The following is a 19,099-nucleotide window of genomic DNA, read 5'->3' as shown; positions in this document are numbered from 1 at the left end:
GTTGTTTCATATAAACACTACGCATTGTACTTTTTCAACAAATTTTGCAGACAAAGAAAGTTAATAATTATCATAATTATTCACACATATGTTACAGAACATTTAAAAATTTTATGATTACATGTAAATATTTCCAGTTGTATAACGTGACAAAATGTAAAGTTATTTGTACTCGCTACGAAACAGAAGAAAAACTCGAGAGGGGGGAGAGGACTAGGCTCGTTTTTGTCCTGTTTATTTAGCTCAAACAATTAAATTTTTATATTTTTGTCAATGTACATATAATGCATTTTTTTTTTATCTTTATCGAATAATGACTACCTATTTGGGCTTAAAAATTTCAAGAATTTTCAAGATGGCCACCTTTCAATATGGGTAATATTTTCAAAAATGTTGTTCAACCAGACAATTGGAATCAGCACTGTTATTCTATTAACTAGGTTTCATATTAATATCTTCTCTAATATTATTTTCATGAATTTTTTTTTTATAAATTTTTAGAGATCAAACGGCCGCCATTTCAAAATGGCCGCCTCTCCCGCCATTTCCGAATTTGTGGGTCCATAGCTTAAAATGTTGTCCAAGACATACTATTACTTTGCCAAATTTTATGCTTTTATGACAATCTGAGCAATTTTGTCAAAAATCTGCACAAATCGAGTGGACTATTAGTTATTTGTGTTGACAAATAGAACTCTTAGCTGCATTTTTGATGTGTTCCGTAGTATCATTTTGATTGATTAACGATGATTGAATTTATCAGAAAAAAGTTTGAGACTTTGGTAATCGTTTACAATTGCCTACGTATTTGTTTATTTTAATGAACTGCTTGACGTTTACCAAAATTTGCATGCATTTAGGCAATAAACAAAAATCAGACATTTGTAGGAATAACTAATAATATTTACGGTACCAGTTTTCCTGCACCAGGTATATGTCTTTGAGATAAGTTTGAATAGTGTTTTCAGAACCCTAGATGAACCTGCCATTTTCTGAAAAGTAGATCTCCCTTACTAGGACAATTGAGGATACGATATGCAGACATACTAAAATCAGGACCAGGTCATACAATACAAATGTTACTTTCAAGTATATTTACAAAGAAGTAATTTATGTTCTATGATAAGTTTTGCATTTTTTCTCGTTTTTGTTTTTATAAATGTGCTTTGTCTGTGTGGCTTTTTGTGTTTCTTTCTTGTGTGTGATTTGGCTCTAGATCTGTACTGATACATCCCGTCATTGTGTTATTCAGCCGTGGTAAATGTTTGTTTATATATTTGTTTGATTCTATAGTGATTAAAATAATAAAACAACATAGACTGCTTTATAAAATTGAGAAAGGAAATGGTGAATATGTCAAAGCGACAACCACCCAACCATAGAGCAAACAACAGCAGAAGGCAACCAATGCGTTATCCCTATTTTGACATTTTTACCTAGTATGCCTTTTTTTTATTCTTAAAACATCGCTGTAGATATAATATATTTTTTTACGACTGTCATAATAGTGAGAGTTTGAGCTAGCTATAGAACCAGGTTTAACCCACCCATGAGAAAATGCTTGAACCAAGACAGGAATATGACAATTGTTGTCCATTTATTTGATGTGTTTGAGATTTTGATTTCGCCCCATGACTCGGGACATTCTGTTTTGAATTTTCCTTGGAATTCAGTAATTTTTCGTGATTTTACTTTTTGTTCATAATCTAACATACATTATGTACTACATGTTTGACATTTACGAATACTTATCGAATAAATCAACTGTAGTACATAATCATGTATTTTCGTTCGTCACATATGCTCTGTTGAAATACACAAATGTATTATAAGTGTTTTACCTGGTAAGCTAAATTATGCATAATTTTATATTTTGTTGCATTGTTACATTTTTAGTTGATGAGAACTACTGAAAAGGTAAGAATTTAGGAAGACTATATTTTTTAGGTTTGCTTTGATTTTGTAAATCAAATTTGTTATTCTGAAGATAAAAAAAAGTAAAAACTTCAATATTTAAGTGGACAGTTTAGATTCATAACCGTTTACAGTTTACTTTAGACAATTGCGTTTTGGAATTCAATTACTATATGATATTTGATTAAAACTTTCTTTCTAAATAATATACATTATATTGTAAGAATAGAATGGTTCTAATTTTACGCTATGACATTAATAGATTAATCATAAACATTTTTTATTGATAATAATTCATTATTTAAAATAAACATTATATCTTTCAACTTATAGAAAATGGCTTATTCTTGAACAAAGTGAAAAATATTCAAATAAACTCATCATATATCCAGGACTAAATTTTGTATATACGCCAGACGCGCGTTTCGTCTACAAAAGACTCATCAGTGACGCTCGAATCCAAAAAAGTTAAAAGGGCCAAATAAAGTACGAAGTTAAAAGAGCATTGAGGACCAAAATTCCTAAAAGTTTTGCCAAATACAGCTAAGGTAATCTATGCCTGAGGTAGAAAAGCCTTAGCATTTCAAAAATTCTAAATTTTGTAAACAGTTTTTTTTATAAATATAACCATATCAATGACAATTCATGTCAGCACTTTTGCACAAAAGTGCTGACATGAAATATCAAAACCCTTTCAGTTCCACGTTAACATATTTCTTTTCAGGCTTAAATTTAATCAAAGGTATATTAATTTAACTTTTTTTTTTTTTTTTGTAGATATTTGTTATTTTCAGCCAGTATTTGGTCAATATAAAATGTTTTTCGCAGAAGTGATAGTCCGTAATTCGGCGATTGCATCTCTTGTTTACTTTCTTGCAATGATTCTTCCTGAACGGAGAGTCGATCCACCCGGAATTTATGAGAAACCCTTCAAAGAAATGTATGATTATATTGTTGGTAAGTTTTTTCTACTATGCTATTTTTGATGCAAATAAGAAATCATGTAGGGTCAATTGAATTGTTTTAATTTTGTCACGTTGTACAACTGGAAATATTTACATGTAATTAATAGAATTTTTAAATGTTCTGTAACATATGTGTGAATAATTATGATAAATAATAACTTTCTTTGTCTGCAAAATTTGTTGAAAAAGTACAATGCGTAGTGTTTATATGAAACAACTTTCAAAAAGCTTGATTGCAGACATAATGAGCTTCATATCATACAAGTAATGTTAAAAGAACATCAACTGCTCAAATGATCTCAAATGACGCTAACAATATCTCACAATAAATGAAATGTCAAACCACAATCTGTCTATCATATTCTATCACATTGTCAAGAAAAGCGCTTCGGACGCAAGAAATTATTAAACGTGTTGTGGTAAATTGTGTGCCTCCAAATGTACACAGAGTAGTACAACTTAATACTGCCTTTGCACAGTTGCAGTTCCTTGGTAAACCGTGTTCACGTTGACTAATTAGTTAAACGCTTGCTGCAGGAAGGTATTATATAGTCATATGGTACATGCATCACAAATGACAAGGACTGTCATCTGAGGACTTCATATATTGATTGTTTGGAAGCCATCTTGAATGATGGCTATTTTACAAACATGAATTTCCAATATATCATTATTCGCTATTTCTATTAATTCACTGTTTGCATTTATACTTTTTTGTAAACTTATATTGGATATTCACAAAGTCAGATAAGGCGTGTACATGTTTACGAAATAAAGATATCAAAATCAGAATTACTGTTGCCTAAGTAATTTTTTAAAACAGAAATTACGTATATATGATATGACCGAAAGTTGTTGTTGAAAAGGATCAAAATTGTTGATTTCGAAAACACTGGAGCTGGATATCAGAAGACGCTAATGCACGAATAGACTAGAATGAATGTGTGAAACGGAAAGAAAGGACATGTGAGGGTTTGCAATGCCAACAGAACAGACACAGACATTTGAGCTGTCAATTACTCCTTTGATGCAAGTAACGAAGACGTTAGGTCATGGATTGGTTTTCCTTTCGCTCATTTTGAAACAGACGAATAAAGTCTATGAAACTGCAGAAGCATCCAGAATCACAAGGCAATATGGCAAAAATCCTGTCAAAAAAAATTTCAGACCTCAAAATATTTTATCAGTAAAGGTGAAAACATACATCTGATATTGAAGATAAGTTGCCAATTGAAAGAAAACAATGTGGAACCAGACACTAGCTGTTAAGTGGTACTGAATCAACACAAAAACAATGACAGCAATGTATTTTTTCTGTGGTGATGTATCTGAAGATCTCTATGATACATCAACATTTTCAAATCGGCAAAAATAAGGCATGACTGTGCACCTGTACTACAAGACATATTATCTTAGCCAAAGTAAGTGCTGAAGATTCAAATCACTAGTATTCTGCTTGATGATTGATAAAACTTGACAACATAGCAAATAGGCAGACACAGAAAGAAAGCCAGGAATCTTTTATCCTTGGAGTTGAGTTTCCAAAATAATAAAATACATTTACGGCACACGGTATGGAAGAGATATTGTACCAATCTCCAAGCTTGCAGATCACGCTTAATTCTACAGTGAACGCCTTGAACAATTTGCAGTTATCATGGAAGGAAGAAATGATACAATGCATCTAACAAAATTGAAATGTATCTGTCATGGGATATCTGCATGCCTACAAGCAAGGTTAATTAGTTTTCTTGATTTTCAACGAAGGTATTCGTGAAGCTCTGAAACAGGCCTCATAATAATAGGGTAAAATGAAGGCATCACCATAGTCATAGAATAATTTCAAATCATGAAAAATTATCAGTTCCAGACTGTGAGCAGTCACTGTTTTATTCATTTTGACAAGCCCCATTCCAGGTTCTTGACTTTTTTTCTGTGTCTCGAATTCTCTCTAATGGCCATGTCGTTCAGTTTAATTAAACAGTTAGCGTGACTATATCTGCTCCTGAAAAAGTAATCTCCAGCACTGAGTCTGGCTAAAAGAACAACAGTGGTTAGTAGTTCAAGTGACAGTCACATACTCTATTGTCGATTATAATTGTTAATGTTTCATGATGATAGTCAGTTACCCCATCACAAAGAAAGAAAAAAAATTTAAATCCCTGCAATCATTGTTCTTGTTGATTCATCACAACTGTGACTGGTTCTTTTACTGGTATTTCAATCAGTGACTCATCTAAGACTTTTTTCGTTCCTGAAAAATATTATTTTGATCTTAAGATATGCTTTGACAGGATTTGCACCTTTTGCCTTGTGATTCTAGAGTGTTTCTTCCATTACATGGCCTTCATCAACATGGAAAAAATGTATGCTTTAAAAAAAATGACTAATTACCAGCACGAATGTCTATGTCTGCTCTTTTTGTATTTGCTTGGCATAACAAAATCATCACGTGTCCTCTCTTGGCGTTATAGAATTCTTTCCAGTCTATTTGTTTATTAGTTTTTTCAGCTCCGTCCGTACCTATGCCTTACATGCTAAACTGCAATTACAAGAATTAACGTATTTCTTTATATACATTTATTTTGTCAACATATGCCCGCCTTAATTTAGCACTTGGTGAATATATTCTTTATGAATAGCAACAGTCATAAATAAATGATTAGCAATACTAGTTGTAAATGTATAAAAAAAACTTAGTATAAATTCAAATAACAATTAAGGATAGCGAATAACGATGTATAGGAAATTTACGTTTTCAAAATGGCCACCATTGAAGATGGCCACTAATACTTCAATAGTCCTAAGTTGATAGTCTTGCTGTTGTGTTTTTTTTATTTTGGTCGGGTTGTTGTCTCTTTGACACATTCCCCATTTCCATTCTCAATTTTATTTGTCATTAGAATATACGAAAGGTTATCAAAATTGGTAAAATAATATATTTTTTTGCATTTTTGTTTTAATAATTTTATTATTTTTTGCGGAGACAATTTCGAAATGGCCGCCCAGAGCTGCCATTTTTTCCTGCATTGGGTCCATAGCTATAAATGTTAGTTACGACCTCAACGAACACTCTGCAAAGTTTGATGCTTTTACCACAATCTGAACAATTGTTTCACAAATCGACTGGACTACTAGTTGCTGGTTTATTCTTAAGTTTTCTATGTTGTGTCATGTGTAGTATTGTTTGTCTGTTTGTCCTTTTCATTTTTAGCATGGGGTTGTCAGTTTATTTTCGATTTATGAGTTTGACTATCCCTCTTGTATCTTTCGTCCCTATTTATGTTTAAATCTAAACGAGAAGTGTAAAATTGTTTTTCTTTAAAATAATGGTCAACGTGTGTATGATGGAAATTTAAGTTAACGATAGGATTCCTTTATTCATGATTCACTGTGGGACAATGTTATGTGGCAATATGTAAGTTCTTTCAAAATCATGACTTTGATTCATGCCAGTCAAATATTTTTGTTATACTTATCGGAATTGAAATACAAACTCTACTATTATTTGTTACTGTTCAGCATTGTGAATAAAACAAAAAATTATGCTGTAACTTTAGTAAATCAACGCGGAAAATTTGTGTGTAGTCAACATGGTCAATATATACTAATCTTGTTGTCATTTGTAAAAGAGGGACGGAAGATACCAAAGGGATAGTCAAACTCATAAATCGAAAACAAACTGACAACGCCATGGCTAAAAATGAAAAAGACAAACAGAAAAACAATAGTACACATGACACAACATAGAAAACTAAAGAATAAACAACACGAACCCCTCCAAAAACTAGGGGTGATCTCAGGTGCTCCGGAAGGGTAAGCAGATCCTGCTCCACATGTAGCACCCGTCGTGTTGCTTATGTGATTACAAATCCGGTAAATAGTCTAATTCGGTAAGTCACATTCATGAAAGGGAAGGGGATTGTAGTTACGACGTAAGGAACATATCCGATATCATTTGTGAAATGGTTATTCCATAACGGCCAACCAACTCGTGATGGCGTCCGTAAGATTTACGAAGGGATGATTTCAACTTCACCATTTGGAACTCTTGGTTTAATAGGTTCCTTGTAAGCAGCAACCCTCTATCAAGAAAATCATGATAGGAAATGCAAGCACGGGAATATCGTATCAATTGGGAGATATATACCCCGTATGCAGGTGTAATAGACGCATGATATTTTCTTTTTCATAATTTAGTACACATATAGTCAGTTTTTATTATACATGGTATATGGTATCAAATATGTTTCTTTTTCAAACCCTACTGAGATTTAATAACATCTAATTTTTAGTGGCGGTTAGGTCTTTCAAAGAAATGAGAAATGGGGCGCTCTGAATTCAAACCGATCATAAACTTTTGTAAAAATACATCAATATTGATGTTTGTTATCATGGTTAATTAGAATACTCTACACACCTTGCAATATTAGATATAAGTCACCTGTAATCAATTTCGTGTTTAACTTGTTAAAAGAAAAAATGAAATATTGGTATTCCGATCAAAGTGTTATGCATAATGTATTTGTTTAAACAGAATTGTTTAGACAGGTCTGACTATTTTCTTTATCAATTCAATTGATTTTGATAGGTTCTAGACACACGTTAACTTCGTGTTGAGGTCTATCAAGCCGTAAAATAATAAAAGAAACAGTCTGATTCAATCAAAGACCAAGTGTGCTTCACCAGCTCAGTAGTCAGCACTTTTTGTGCTGACATGAATTACCCTTGATATGGTCATATTTATAAATTAACTGTTTACAAAATTTAGAATTTTTGAAATACTAATGCTTTTCCACCTCAGGCATAGATTACCTTAGCTCGATTTGGCAAAACTTCTAGGAATTGTGGTCCTGAATGCTTTTCAACTTCGTACTTTATTTGGCCTTTTTAACTTTTTTGGATTCGAGCGTCACTGATGAGTCTTTTGTAGACGAAACGCGCGTCTGGCGTATATACAAAATTTAGTCCTGGTATCTATGATGAGTTTATTCAAACTTTCATTGATATTGTTCCTTTGACCAATAAATAGACAATAACTGTTTAGTGTCTTTAAATATCAGCTGTATTTGTATGAGGCTTAACAACAGATGCAATGCTAGCTTTAGCGAGATATTATTCCTGTTTCGAGCCGAGTACAAATACAGCTGAAAAATTTAAAGACAATAAACAGTTATTGTCTTTATCCTGCAATCAATTCTGTATATTGTTTTTGCCTTGAAAGACACAAAAACTCACATTTTTTTACATTTATTCTCAATTTATAATTCCCTGAAGCCCTCGTAGTAATACTAAAATCACACATTCAGCTGGAGACGGGTTCATAAAAAAGAACCTCGAATAGTCAACCATAATACATCGCCCGAGGTGATAATTATCTATTCTAACATGACAACTTATTTCAACAGTAGAAAAAAAAAATAACAAAACGTTGTTCAATTTTAAATAGAAGTGTACGAGTTGTTCTACGCTTCAGAAATTTGAACCGAACTCGACATTCACGTAACATGCATGCTGAAATAGACATGGTTGATTTTCTTAAACATGTAAACGTTCAAGTTTTGAAATCGATGAGTGTCGTCGTCGAAAATACTGCTATATGTTTGACTGTTATCAAAATTAATTAAATTCTTATTTCTCTAAAGAAATGTTCGAAAACTAACAGAACGTATAAAAGTAATCGCGAATTCGCATAAGGTAAAACAATATGTCATTGGAATGCGACTGCAATACACATCCGGAGGTCACGTAGAAATTATTAAACGTGTTGTTTTCTATGTTTTACATCACTGGGTCGATACCTCTGCTGGTGGACTATCAGTCCACGAGGGTATCATCAGCTCAGTAGACAGTGCTTCGGTACTGACATGATTTAATACACTTTAATAAAATTTTCCGTTTATACATTTTGAAATTATTATGAAACTGAGGTTTTCAACTCCCTCAGGCAAAGTTGGCTTTAGATGAATTTGGCTATCTTTATTAGGTATTTTTGAGCTCTTCAACGATTTTCGGTACTTATACATTATCGGATTTCAAATATTTGGCTTTGAGTTTCTGATGAAGGTAAATCCAGAAAAGCGCTTCGGACGCAAGAAATTATCAAACGTGTTGTTTTTCATTTTTTGTTCATACAACACTAGTCCGGCAATGGGCGGAGCTTTAGTGCGATATCTGTATAGTAAACAGATACAGCATAGCGATAGCTGTAGAGCTGTATCTGTTAATAAGACACCCAATTGTAGGATAAAAGCAGTTCTAAAAAAACACTATTTATCAAGGTAACTTACTGTACGATTAGCGACTACACAAGGTTAACTATAGTTTTTTTGTAATTATATTTTGTAGTGGGATCTGGTTCTGCAGGTAGTGTAGTTGCCACTCGGCTTTCGGAAGATTGTTATACTTCAGTTCTTCTGCTGGAAGCTGGAATATCAGATTTGGACCCTGATGACGTAACTCAAATACCATCTCTGTTGCCTTCCCTTATAGGTTCAGAGAAAGATTGGGGATATCGTTCTGTTCCACAAAAGTACTCCCATCTTGCTTATGAAAATGAGGTAATATTTCTTTTGATATAAATAATTTTTTTAATAAAGTTACATAATGGTGTCCATTTTTGCTGGTCAGCGATTGACAAGTTTAAAAATCTTTTGTTGCGGACGATAATCAATATAAAAACAAATAACATTTGAGTCACGTTGACAATGGAACTTCACATAGGAACTCCTTTTACGGCTAAAACTGTACCACTTTTACTATGAAGTTTTGAAAAAAAACATATCCTGGAATTGAAAGTTCATATACCTTACTATTTTTTTCAAAAGTCAAAATATAGGACTGTGCGGCATATCTTCAACGTGTATATGCCCCGAACTTCTCAGAGTTTAAACTAACACTAATTTTCATAATTACTACCACCTCGACTTTAGGGTTACCACAGATTTCAATAAAACCAATATGCATATGTATATTTACTAGTAACATTCCAAAGTTATGTCTCTATGCGATGCAACACAAAGAGCATGACTTGGAACCAGCATGTAAACAAAATTAATCTTCTATAAATAATCTAGATCTCCCCAAAAAAAGGCGTAGTTTGAGAAACAGCTGTTACAAAACACAACCTAATAAAACATTTATTCAAATAGTAAACTCTTTGAAACCAGTTTTTCTCACATGAATACTCATTTACCAGAATTATAGCCTTATAGAAATTACTGCATACACTCAAATTTTTACTTCACAGTACATTTTATACCCCCTCCCCTATTTCAATTTTTAAAAGAATTTGAAACTCTGATTATTGCCAACTTACCCTATTTGCATGTTTTCTGAAATAAGATGCATAGAAACTATTTAAGATTGTTCTGATAACATATTGAAACATGTCAGAATACTGTACATATAATGTTCAGCATTCAAGATAATATAAAGTATCAAATCCTACCTCTGTCTTTAGTCCATATCTTACAGTATGCCTATTGGTCAATTAAGTTCACATTTTCTGCCTCAAATGGTCAGTTTAGAATTCTTGTCTCAACAGAACTATTTGTAACCATGTATCTGAAACAATTTATCTAATTTATAAACTAGAAGTGTTCAAACATAACCATAATTGCAAAAGTCATGTGTATGCAGATACCAGTTAGAGATATAAATTCACTATAAATGTTATAGAGATGACTGCTAACATCTGATTTTTGCATAACTTCCAAGCACAGTTATTGTTTTCCGTATAAAGACATTTGAAATCATAAAACTATAGCATTTACAATTTAAATTATATGTTTTATGACCCAGGGGTAGGCAATTTTCTATGTTTTATGCCTCTGGGGCCTCAAATTTCCTAAATTATTTTGCTGTTTCTAGCAGTATGAAATATTTAGTACATATTCAGGATAGAACACACTATTGTTAGTATTGTTGAGATATTTTTGTATTGCTAGCTTGTATTGTCTTATACCGCGCAGACAAAAAAAAAAGCAGATTTAGCCGTTACTGCTTACTTTTTGGTTATTGACAGGACACAAACACCCCGAAGCCAAACCCGATATGCATTTCATTGACCCGATTAATACCGTGTTAGGACAATTGAACCCTGTGTTACCAGTTTATCCTAATTTTTGTTATATCTATTCAAATTCAATATTAGGAGACTATCAAACAAATTTATTTTAGATATTTAATTTAAAAAAGAAAAAAAAATATTGTGATATTCAAAAATACATTTTTAACAGGAAAGATGCACATTTTATTTTTCTATTTCATATATTATTAACATAGAGAGCTTACATAGCACAAGGCAAAGTGCTTGGAGGTTCATCGTCGATAAATGCACAAGCCTTTGTTAGAGGCAGTCGTAACAACTATGATCAATGGGAACACGAAGGGGCAGTCGGTTGGGGATACGACGATGTTCTGCCCTTCTTCAGAAAACTCGAAAATGCTACAGATACATCTTACGGAGACTCAAGTAGGATAATTTATACTTTTATTCTTGAAGAATAGTATTGTGGAATTATATTTACCAAACCCAACTATACTCAAGGCTAGTAAATGAAGACATCCAACTAACGGAAATATGTACTAACTTTTACGAACAAAAAGACATTGCATACTAAAACCGATGCTTTATTACTATCTGAGTTGTAATTCTATCTGCTTTTTCATTGTTTGTCTGTTTAAAACGTTAGGATATATATTAAACTAAATGAGAAACAACATGATGTCATATTATTAGTTACATGGTGTATTATTGACCTAATATGATATATATCGGGTGAGTAAATTCTATACGGGTTGAGAGTGAATCCCCATATGGAATTTACTGACCCAGATATATCGTATTAGGTCACTAGCACACGTGTAACGAATTTTTCTTACCGAATATCTACACATGTGATATTTTGACGAGCGGCCTACCAAAGTGATCATGTCTTCAATACTTAGTATCAAAATACTACTTCCATTTGTCCATACAGAAAACAAATGCCAAAAATGATTTTTTTTTAGCTTTTATGAATTTATTTCGATCGTTCATTACATGTATCAATTTCTTCGTCTGTTGAATCAGATTTCTTTTTTTCTTAAAGGGCCAAGTGAGCTTTTCTCATCACTTGGCGTCCATCGTCCGTCGTCGTCGTCTTTGTCATTCGTACATCGTCCGTCGTCGTTGTCGTCCGTCGTCGTTGTCGTCGTCCGTCGTCGTAAACTTTTACAAAAATCTTAACCTCTGAAAATACTGGACCAAAATTAACCATCATTGGGGTATTTAGTTGATAAAAATGTGTCCAGTGATCCGGCCAATCAACCAAGATGGCCGCCGTGGGTCTAAATAGAACATAGGGGGGGAATGTAGATTTGGCTTATAAATCTGAACCCAAAGCATTTAGAGCAAATCTGCCTGGAGTTAAATTGTTTATCATGTCAAGATAAACTACCCTGTAATTTCAGATGAATCGGATAACCGGTTGTTGGGTTGCTGTCCCTGAATTTTTAATTGTAAGACAATTTTCCGGTTTTGGTTATTATCTTGAATATTATTTAGATGAGATAAACTGTAAACAGCAATAGTGTTCAGCAAAGTAAGATATACAAATAAGTCAGCAAGACCAAAATGGTGATTTGACCCCTTAAGGAGTTATTTCCCTTTATAGTCATTTTTTACCAGTTTTTCTTACATTTTTGTTATCTTTTACAAAAATCTTCTCTTTTGAAACTACTGCGCCAAATTTAACCAAACTTAGCCACAATATTAGACTATCTAGTTTAAAACTGTGTGTGGTGACCCAGCCATCAAACCAAGATGGCCGCTATGGGTAAAAAAAAAAACATATGGGTAAAATGTAGAGTTTGGCTTTTAACTCTGAAACCAAAGCATTTAGAGTAAATCTGACATGGTGTTAAATTGTTTATCAAGTCAATATCTATCTGCCCTGAAATTTTCAGATGAATTGTACAACTGGTTGTTGGGTTGCTGCCCCCCAATTGGTAAACTTTAAGGAAATTTTGTCTTTTTTGGTTATTATCTTGAATATTATTATAGATATAGATTACCTGTTGACAGCAACAATATTCAGCAAAGAAAAATCTACAAATAAGTCAACATGACCAAAATAGTCAGTTGACCCCTTAAGGAGTTTTTTGCCCTTTATAAATTTTTATCAATGTTCATTAATTTGGTATATTTTGTAAATTTTTGTAAATGTTTTCCTTTCTAACTAAAGGGCCAAGTTCATTATAGATAGAGAAAATTGCAAGTAGGAACATGTGCAGTAAAATAAGATCTACAAATACATCACCATCACCAAAACACAATTTTGTCATGAATCCATCTGTGTTCTCTGTTTGATATGCACATAGACCAAGGTGAGCGACACAGGCTCTTAAGAGCCTCTAGTTTGTTTTCTAGGGAAAGTAACACCATTATGCCTACAATAAAAACTTGGTAGCTTTAACTATGTTTTATGAACTTATTTCAACTTTTTATCATTAATATTTTCGTATGAATAATCCTTTCAGAGTTTTCCTCAACACTTTGTTGTTTTTATAAAGGGTTATGGGATCTTTTTTGTTTTGATAGTGGAGTTACTCCTTACTTACCCCATATGGTAACTAACCATGTATGATAACTAACCTTATAGTTTTTGAGACACCTTATATCAAATACACATATTAATCAGTCCTTTAACCAATCAACTATAGGAGGTAAGAGAAGAGTTGTTATACCGTTAAAATAAATTTACAAGCTGTTTTGTTAGATTTTGAAAATAATTCCACATCTCTTTATTGTTGTTCTTAAAGTAAAATTCCTTGACAACCTAAGGTTGATATATATCAAGCACAGAGGCCTTAGCCAAGTTGGGCATAACCTTTTTAAACTTATATTCATAATTCCATGTTTTTCAAATTTTTAATATTATTTATAATCTAACTGTTTAGATTCAATGTAAAATTACGATCTGGAGCATGAAGCTATTATCTTTTATCTTTGGTGAGGTTGAAATGTTGAAAATACAATGGAGCAATCTTATATCATTATTGGCAAAATGAGTCTTTATACATATATATACCCTTTCTATATACTGCTTATATGGTTTAATCAATCAAAAAGTACATCAAATTGTCAAACATCATGAACAGAAAGAATTGGTTTATGATCAATTGCAAACAACTCCGTTTCAGTCATATATGAGAGTTCATATGTTTTATAGCTTTACGAGGACTTCATGGACCTATAGTAATAAAAGAGATTACTGGGAGTATTTTACAGTCATTTCACCAAACAGCGGCAATGGAAATTGGGTTTCCTACAGTAGATTGTAATAGTGATGATCCGATAGGTAGATTATAAGCTAATAATTTAATTTTGAATGTAACGCGTCTTATCATTAGATGATTGTTTTTGTGTATCAGCTCATGGACGTTATTTCTTCATGTGACCGTGACGTCATCAACGTATTTTTTTTCTTCATAATTACTCTGGCTTAAAATGTAATTTTAAATTAAATTATAAGGAATGACTGTAATATTTTGTCTGTCTATTAGAAATTACATCATAAATGCGGTGCACACATAACAAACAGTAATCTGCTAAGATCTGATATGTAGATTATTAGGGTGGTATTCAGATCTAATTAATCTATTTTACGATTAAACAAGTCAAAATAAAAACAAAATAAGTAAAAACATGAAATAAAGGATGCACTTATGTTATCAAAATTAAATCTAGAATTTATTATTGATACTGTCAGTCATTAGAGCATTAGTAAAGGAACAGAGCGAGCTAAAATAAGTTCTGGTTGGATCGGACCGGGGTTCTTAACAAATTAATTTGTTTAATGAAACTATCAAACAAAACTCTCAGAGAAGTGTGATTATCAACTAGTTAAAAAAACTGGGTTAACCCGCCATTTTTAACAATGATTTAAAAGTGACTTTAAAACTCAACATATAACCTCATAACACTTACCAAAGAGGAAATCCTTGATAATAGGTCTATTCTATGCTCCTTTTGAATTTCAACCAAAGATTTAGAACTGGATCTTCCATAACTGTATTCGGTACCCCATAAGTGTCCTTACACATAACGGTATACTGATAGGTCTTCCAATTACTCCACGAAACCTCTTTCTAAATAATCAATATTTATTCCATCAGCAATTAAAGCTTAAAAGCTATTGCGAAACTGTCTGTTTTAGAGGTGGCATGAATCAGATGTTGATACTAAACAATTCCAAAGATCTATTAGAGTACATACAATCTAAGACTCTTTTATCTTACAATAGTATTACAACATTTGACTTTTTCTACACTTTACACAAGTACTCCCCATTCCAAATAAAAGACAAATTAAAAGAGTTGGTAATGCTTCGTTTCATAAAAAAGAATGGCCAACTTAGATACAAGTATCTTGTCTTAGGGAGGAATAAATCCTATCTTGAAAAGAATTCCTCTTATTCAAACAAAACATTCTCGATTTCAACTTTTCCTACATATAGTATTTATGGTCTTTTACTCAGCCCAATAGAGCATGAAAAAGTTTGTTTGTTTTACATAAAATATTTTAGGTTTTTGTAAAAATCAGATGAATGTCAAAGACGGCAAACGTTGCAGTACATCGACCTGTTACCTTAGGCCAGCCTTAGATAGACGGAACTTGCAAGTCAGTTTGCGATCTCTTGTAACAAAGGTAATGCGTTTCTGTTTCTATATGTTTACTTTAAAGAACGTCTTTGACCATGCGCAATTCTTAGTACTCTACTATCATTCAAAGTCGGAACAATTAAGATTTCGCAAATAATGAAGAAGAGAGACAACTCGTTATTGCCTTTAGTAAATGTTGTGTAATAGTATTATAATACAAGCGGTTAAAATACTCGAGGTATCTTTGCTACCATTTCCATAAAAGCAATAGGTTTAATAGAGAACACACCAGTCCCAATAAAACAGTGATACATGCACAACGATTTTGAACGGCAACGGCAGAGCATAAGCCGGCAATACAGACGTATAGTTTTTATTTTTAATTTGAATTTTACGCCATCATGAGTTGGTTGGCCGTTGTGAAATAACCTTTTCACAAATGATATTGGATATGTTCCTTACGTCGTAACTACAATCCCCTCCCCTTTAATGAATGTGACCTACCGAATCAGACTATTTACCGGATTTGTTATAACTGACCAACACGGCAGGTGTAACATGTGGAGCAGGATCTGCTTACCCTTCCAGAGCACATGATATCACCCTTAGTTTTTAGTGGGGTTCGTGTTGCTTATTCTTTAGTTGTCTATGTTGTGTAATGTGTACTATTGTTTGTCTGTTTGTCTTTTACATTTTTAGCTTTATTCTTTTATTTATGAGTTTGACTATCCCTCTGGTATCTTTCGTCCCTCTTTTACTCTATATATAATTCAATAAATAATTCATAACACTTGAATATGTCGCCAAGACTAAATGACATCACGGAATTACAATGGACGCAATAAAAAGTTCTTAAATTTGTTGATTTAAGGGCGAAAGTTGTCTAATGTGAAAATTACTACTTTACACAATTTTCACTTTCCGGGTCAATACCTCTGCTGGTGTACTTTCAGTCCCCGAGGGTATCATCAGCTCAGTAGTCAGCATTTCGGTACTGACATTATTTAACAAACCTTTCTAAAATTGTCCTTTTATAAATTTTGAAATTATTAAGAAACTAAGGTTTTAACTCCCTTTGGCAAAATTTACTTTAAATGAGTTTGGCTATTTTTTTTAGGTATTTTTGTCACATAGCTCTTCAATGGTTTCGGATTTCAAATGTTTGACCCTTTGAGCGTTCCGGAGGAAGGTAAAACCAGAAAAAGCGCTTCGGACGCATACAATTTATTTTACGTGTTGTTTTCAATTTTTTACAATAAAAATGACTATGAATCTAATATTAAATTTGAAATTAAAATTTATAGCCTTAAACTTACGTGCATTCACATTGGAATTATGATTCGATATAAAAATATTTTACTAAATAATGTTTGAATCCTATTGTGTAACTATCCTGTTTATAGATCATGTACATGTAGTTCAAACTAAACTTATATCTATTATCTATGACATGCAGGTGTTAATAAGAAATAACAAAGCTGTTGGAGTTGAATTTATAAAAGATGGAAAGAGGCGACGGATATTTGCAAAACATGAAGTTATTCTTTCAGCTGGATTTATACGCTCTCCTCAGATTTTGATGCTTTCGGGAATTGGCCCTCGCAAACATCTTCAACAAATAAAGGTAATATACAAAAAAAGGTGTTTTCACGTTTTGTAATTGGGAATAAGTATGATATCTCACACGTTTTGGTAGCTTTGTTTTTGTTTTGTTTTTGCTTACACATACATTCTTAGTTGAAACCGATTAACTATGCTTTTCGTTATCGTTGGTCCAAAGCAGAAATTGAAATGAATGCCACTCACCAATTTCATGCAAACTTTTGTTGGATTTAAACAAGTCTTAATCGAAGTAAACAGCTGAACAGCATATTCATATTCAGATAACATTTCACTTCAATCTTCAATGATTATTTATTGCTTTTTACTATCTTTTGTTTATTTGTGTCGTCTGCGTGCTGTATCATTGATGTATACTCTATACTTTCCTTGATTTGTAGTTGATTGGTTTCTTTTATCAAAATATGTTAATATGTACACTACTCCAAAATTCAAAAAGTGATAAACAGTTTTCGGGTAAAATTTGCTTATTCAAACAAAAAGTGAAAAACATTGAAATGTTTCGTCAAGACAATACAATAGCTCATTTGAACAGTAACACCAAAAAATATGTGTTATTCTACTGAATACACATATGCATACGTTGACAATAGTAGTTTATCAACGTGCAAATATCATTAATCGATCACGTACACCAATCCATGTAATAAACAAAATCTAGCGACATGAACTCATGAGAAAACAAGAGCCACACATGTAGATAAGAGAGCGTTTTCTGCTAATCATGAGGTTATGTCAAAATATAAGCAAAGAACCAGCTTTAACAGAAGGTTAAATAAATTCTTCATAGATACCATGATTTGAATTATATATTTACGCCAGACGCGCGTTTCGTCTACAAAAGACCCATCAGTGCCCCTCGAATCAAAAATGTTCTGCTAAGAATATATCAAAGATGTGATAAAAAATTGAGAATAGAAATGGGGAATGTGTCAAAGAGACAACAACCCGACCATAGAACAGACAACAGCAGAAGGTCACCAATAAGTCTTCAATGCAGCGTTAAATTCCCGCACGCGGAGGCGTCCTTCAGCTGGCCCCTAAATATATGTCTTCTTCTACAGATACCATTAAAAGTTGATCTGCCTGTTGGACAGAATTTGTATGATCACTTGCTGTTTGCTGCTCAATATAACATAACTGCACCATTGAATATTAACAATAAAAAGGCTTCAGAACCAGAAAGAATTCTTGATTATATTTTCAACAGAAAAGGCAAGTAATGCAACTTAAAACATTTAATGATTTTTTTCAGGTTCCAATTTTTCGTGTTTACGTTTGTATTATTTTTATCAAATGTGCCACGAAACAATAATAAAATTAACGGTACCAATTTTCTTGCACCAGATGCGCATTTCGACAATTCATGTCTCTTCAGTGATGCTCGTTGTCAAAATATTTGAAATCCAAAGCTTATATAAAAGATGAAGAGCTATAATCCAAAAGGTCCAAAAAGTATAGCCAAATCCGTAAAAGGAATCAGAGCTTTGCATGAGGGAGATACATTCCTTAAATTATAATAATTTATATAATATTGTAACAGCAAATTTTAATAACACAACAAATCCGTATTTTCATGCCAGTACCGAAGTACTGGCTACTGGGCTGGTGATACCCTCGGGGACTAATAGTCCATCAGCAGAGGCATCGACCCAGTGGTAGTAATAAAATTAACGGTACCAATTTTCTTGCACCAGATGCGCATTTCGACAATTCATGTCTCTTCAGTGATGCTCGTTGTCAAAATATTTGAAATCCAAAGCTTATATAAAAGATGAAGAGCTATAATCCAAAAGGTCCAAAAAGTATAGTAAATCCGTAAAAGGAATCAGAGCTTTGCATGAGGGAGATACATTCCTTAAATTAATAACTTTTTAGTGATAAGATTCATTTATTGTGTAAAGTATTATTTAAAATACCGTCATGCATTTGTATAATATAAAGTAAACAAA

General features: G+C 32.6%; 1 protein-coding gene across 1 annotated transcript; it reads left to right on the top strand.

Annotated features, from left to right (window-relative positions):
* Positions 1–371: 371 nt before the first annotated feature.
* LOC134698021 (glucose dehydrogenase [FAD, quinone]-like) lies at positions 372–18,370 on the top strand. Its single transcript, XM_063560309.1, has 7 exons — positions 372–375; positions 2,692–2,871; positions 9,228–9,439; positions 11,166–11,355; positions 14,096–14,224; positions 15,452–15,573; positions 18,212–18,370. The coding sequence occupies exons 1-7, from the start codon at positions 372–374 to the stop codon at positions 18,368–18,370; spliced, it is 996 nt and encodes a 331-aa protein (XP_063416379.1).
* The last annotated feature ends 729 nt before the right edge of the window (positions 18,371–19,099 follow it).

Source organism: Mytilus trossulus, chromosome 14, assembly GCF_036588685.1.
Source record: "Mytilus trossulus isolate FHL-02 chromosome 14, PNRI_Mtr1.1.1.hap1, whole genome shotgun sequence".
Classification (NCBI taxonomy): domain Eukaryota; kingdom Metazoa; phylum Mollusca; class Bivalvia; order Mytilida; family Mytilidae; genus Mytilus; species Mytilus trossulus.
The sequence above is the reverse complement of the archived record's forward strand: the minus strand, read 5'-3'. Positions and strand labels throughout refer to the sequence as shown.

What these genes read in the sequence shown, in the direction of transcription:
- LOC134698021 (XM_063560309.1), top strand. An exon ending in AATGTATGATTATATTGTTG is followed by an intron (nt 2,872 to 9,227) that starts GTAAGTTTTTTC and finishes TATATTTTGTAG; the next exon opens with TGGGATCTGGTTCTGCAGGT. An exon ending in ATCTTGCTTATGAAAATGAG is followed by an intron (nt 9,440 to 11,165) that starts GTAATATTTCTT and finishes TTATTAACATAG; the next exon opens with AGAGCTTACATAGCACAAGG.